The sequence below is a fragment of the Bidens hawaiensis genome, unplaced genomic scaffold, assembly GCF_021521415.1.
Source record: "Bidens hawaiensis isolate Kalapana, Puna unplaced genomic scaffold, B.hawaiensis_p1.1 tig00043879_1, whole genome shotgun sequence".
NCBI lineage: Eukaryota > Viridiplantae > Streptophyta > Magnoliopsida > Asterales > Asteraceae > Bidens > Bidens hawaiensis.
In genome coordinates this window covers 63,959-68,629 of record NW_027497781.1, presented here as the reverse complement: position 1 = coordinate 68,629, position 4,671 = coordinate 63,959, and the positions used below count along the sequence as shown (strand labels likewise).

General features: G+C 35.1%; 1 protein-coding gene across 1 annotated transcript; it reads left to right on the top strand.

Moving 5' to 3' along the window:
• Positions 1-803: 803 nt before the first annotated feature.
• On the top strand, positions 804-2,309 carry LOC143594581 (tobamovirus multiplication protein 2A-like). The gene is made up of 3 exons (XM_077073850.1): positions 804-929; positions 1,011-1,154; positions 1,662-2,309. The coding sequence occupies exons 1-3, from the start codon at positions 858-860 to the stop codon at positions 1,785-1,787; spliced, it is 342 nt and encodes a 113-aa protein (XP_076929965.1). The 5' UTR covers positions 804-857; the 3' UTR covers positions 1,788-2,309.
• The last annotated feature ends 2,362 nt before the right edge of the window (positions 2,310-4,671 follow it).

Below are 4,671 nucleotides of genomic sequence, written 5' to 3'. Positions count from 1 at the left end.
GTTTTTTTTTTTGCAAAAGAAAGTTGGGATTAATGTCTTTCCGAATGTCATGTTGGTAGGATTACAAGAGTATGTATTCAGTATTCTATATTGGGTATTCTCAAAACTTCTTCCAAATACAAATTATATTGCATGAAATGAGTTTGTCTTTTAAAAATTGATGACATGATATGCAATCAACTAAGTATACTGGTTAAGTCATGTAGGTGTGTGAATTGGTGTGGTACTGTTTTAACTTTCAATAATGCAAATTTAACATGTTTGTGGTAGTTATTGGTTTGTCAGCCCAGTGACATTGGTTGAAGTGAGTGGGATTTATGTTCGTTGGGGGGGGGGGGGGGGGTGGGGGCCGGCTGGTCGGAGTAACTACAACCTTGGTTACTAAATTTATAAGTACTGAATACATGATTAAATCAATCGAAACACTTACTCTTTCGGGACATATCTTTGTTTTAGATAAACTTTGCATGAAAAGCCTATATACTTCAAGTTCATAACATATGGCGGCTTAAATCGGGTTATTATTATGTAGGTGTAAAGTAATGACTTTTTAATGCAACTACAAATGCGTTATTTTGTAACACATTTAAAATCTTATTATTTTTTTTATACCAGTCAAATGGGTAACTTTATTGGTGTTCATTTTGTAAGACGGGTCAAAACGAGTCAATTTTTTATATGCTTATAAACCATTTTCTCTCTAATGTAGAACTAAACGGCTAATTTTTTTAACACATGAAAAATCTGTTTATTTTTTGATTTTCATGTGAGTTTAGTATAGATGATAGTTGTTAGTTAACGAAGTTACTTAATTATCTCATTAGGATATCCTGGTAAAAAATACTGGAAAACTCTATATGCTTTATCAATTTCTGGAGGAGAATTCAGAAATATGCCGATGGGTTGCTGTTGGGTCTGTTATATTGGAGGTACATCAATATCACTAATATCTAAACATTGTTAACTTATTTCAGAATATTGAAAAATAATATTCCAATTATGGATTGCAGGGTCTTGTATACTTGTTAGCTCTTATGCTACGGGCTGCAAATGCTTTACCAGACTATGGCCCCAAGCAGCAACAACATCCATTGATCAACTGCCAACCACTTCCTGCTACAGTTGTTCCCGGTACCGACAACGTTTTAATTCCTGTATGAGCTAAAATATAACCCAAATTGTCCATTTGGTTTCTATTCCCACAATGGGTTTGGTTCAATTTTGATTTTTCCCTATTTTATCATTTTCGCTTGAAAATTTTGCACCCAAAGAAAAGTGCTCCAAAATAATGAATTTAAAACCAAAATTTTGGACCTTAAATTTTTAGTTAATTAATGATTAATTGAATATTACACATCGACTACACCATTTATAATTTTATTTATTAATTACTTAAAATCGGTTTTTTTACTTCGGTATGGTCCAATTTTGGTAGTTTTTGGTTGATCTATTTTAAACATAAAACCAAACCACTGCTTTTTTCTTTCTATCCGCATTATCCTATAAGGTCAAAGGGGTGTTTTGCTATGGGTTGAAAAGAGTATGTTGGTTTGATCCGAAAGTTAAACGGGCCATAATTGAATCTTTTTTAATGTTTAGTTATACTTATATCAGCCTTTTGCTTCACTTTCTACTAATTACATATTTTGCAACTATTGCAGGACAACTTGTTCGTAGAAGCAAACAATAAATCTTTTATATCCAATACTCAAGTACATATATGGTCATATTTGTTTGCTATGCAAGGGCATATTCGCTTACTTAATTTGTTGCGGTCCTGCAGATAGCTTTTGGTAATTAGATGATTAATCTATCAAATAATAATTTGTCACAGCTAACTTTTAATTAGGTGACTTAATTAAATTTCGGTGTTGTCCATGCTAACGTGAATATTATAATGTTTATTAGTTATGTATATTTATGTTTAGTATAAAGAACAAATCTCCCAACTCAGAATCCTTGTATAGTTTATGTGTGTAGAGGATTCAATTTATAAACACCAATGGGTATAAATGTCTTGTGTTAACATGAAAGACTCCTCTCTCACTTTGACTTATTAGTTTGCTTTCACCTCAACCTCTACTAAGATCTCTTGCATTAATTCAATAGCGAATGATGGTACTGTAACGACTCAACGTTCGCTAACTTTAAAGGAAACAACAAATTAAAAACGTAGTTGTGTTTAGCTTAGATTTTGAGTTTTGTGATAATGTTAATAAAATTTCTTATTTTTGTATCGTAAACTATGCCTACTACAAATTTGACTATGCAAAATGTCGCCACCATAACGAACCAACCACCTTGTGTCCCCGCCGCAAAGCGCGGACACTCCTACTAGTAAGGATGTATACATATACATATATATTGTAACACCCCAACCCGGAACAGGCTAACGTGTTACTATTACAGATATCAAATCAACGCCACAATCCAAATACAACAAAAATTAATGCAACCTACGTCATATTATTAAACAAAATGAATTAACTTTAAGAAGCTTGAACTTCATTTTTTTTATCTCTCATCACTAAATTCCCAGAATCCCGGATTACCTGAAAACAAAATAAGAAAAACAAAACAAGAAAACACGGCTGAGCCAAAAATTGCCCAGTAACGGAAAGAACAATAGTATAGGTAAGGACAGACGTAAGAGAATAAATATACGAACTTCAATTCAAACTCGAAACCAACCCTTTATACCTAAACACATACTTAATAAAATTCGGATGTATGATCCGACACTTGGCCAGAACATGGTCAAACGCATGCGGAAATATATCAGAACTATAACAAAAACACCCAGAGCCAGAAACATATAACTTGTAACATATAATGTGTGACGTGTAACATATAACGTGTAACATTTAACTGAACTATAATTAAATGCGAAACATAATCCGATACACGATCGGGACGTAATCTGAATATACTCAAATTTAACCAAATGCGTATACACATATCAAAACGGACCAGAAATATAGCGAAACAAAATATAATTACTAAAATACACGACGATGATGTTAAAATAAATAGGTCGTGTAATACGGAAGCACCCAGAGCCTAAACAGAGGGGTACACAGCTAGCTAGTCCATGCACCAAAGAGACGGTGTGGGTGGCGTGCACACATTGTTCCATCTCAAACAGAAGTCAGGAGTCAGAGCTAAGATCGATCTATACGCCTCTAAGTGGCCAAGGTACTACATGAGTACTTTCAGAGACGCCGTGAACTTTGATTACGCACTGTCACGATAAGTGCCATGTCAGGAGTCAGGAGTCAGGAGTCGGAGCTAAGATCGATCTATACGCCTCTAAGTGGCCCTAATACTTCAAAAGTACTAGTTAGAGACGCCGTGAACTTTGATTACGCACTGTCACGATAAGTGCCATGTCGTTGACGCCCCAACGACAAGTCAGAAAATGCTCGGGTAACAGAGTACTGAAACTAGTAACATATAACTAAAATATATTATATAAAATAACTGAACTCAAAATATGACCGACGCGTAACGAAAATCCGTGCTACAAAGTAACGGAATAGATTCAATACTATTAGTAAACGAGAACAAAAGCCGCACTACGAAGTAACGGAATATAATTAATACTATTAGAGAAAGAAACCAGAAACCGTACTACGAAGTAACAAGAAACAGAATCCGTACTACAAAGTAACGGAATAGATTCAATACTATAAGTAACCGAAAACAGAAACCGTAATGAAGTAACGGAATATAATTAATACTAAGAGGAAACAAAGACGGAAACCGTACAACAAACTAACGGACTATAATTAATACTAAAAATAGCAAAAACAGGAAACCGTACCTTAACTTAGCAAGCAAAGCAAAACCGAACGAGTCGTCCTTAATACGTACTAGATCCTACATTTTAAATATACTTTTGAATTAAATTATAGAACTTAACGTTGTTGTTTTAACAACCTTTCCGGCGACGGTGGTTTTATTAATCATCTTACTTAACGTAGTCGATAATACTATTATCCGAACCATCTTATATGAGTATTATTCTTTTGTTTATTATGGTACTAGTAACTTTTACTAAAGACACAAATAAAGGATGCATGGAGTGTCACCCAGAACCCGATTGAATAATATTACAAAAAGAATTTCGATAACCTAATAATAAAGAGTTCTTGTACCATACAAACATGTACGAGTATTCTTATCACCACCCTTTTAACAGTAAGGTTAAGTTAACATGATAAAAGTGGGTATTAATTAGCAGAAAACAAAATATGTAAGGTGACAAAATCAGCAAGATATCTTATGTTTTTTTAACAAAACCGAATTTAAATCACATTCTAGTCGCCGGAAACAAACCAGAATTCGAGGACTAAAACGATCAACATGAACAGGAACTGTTACCTCAAAATTCGAACAGCAGATAATAAGGAAGCAGCGGTGGTTCACCTTCGTAGTCACGTGACGATAACTGTCTCCACTAAAACAGAGAGGTCAATGGTTGTCTTCGGCAGCAGCGGTGGCGGCGGTGGTTGGCGATAACAATAGTCGGCGATAGTTGAAAAGAACCGAACCAACGGTGAGATAGCAGCAGCTGTGGTTAACTACAGCGGTGACAGAAAGCGGCGAGGAGGGTGGCGAAGGTCGCCGTTTTCCGGCGACGAGTTGCAGGTCGGCGGTAAGGGTGTATAC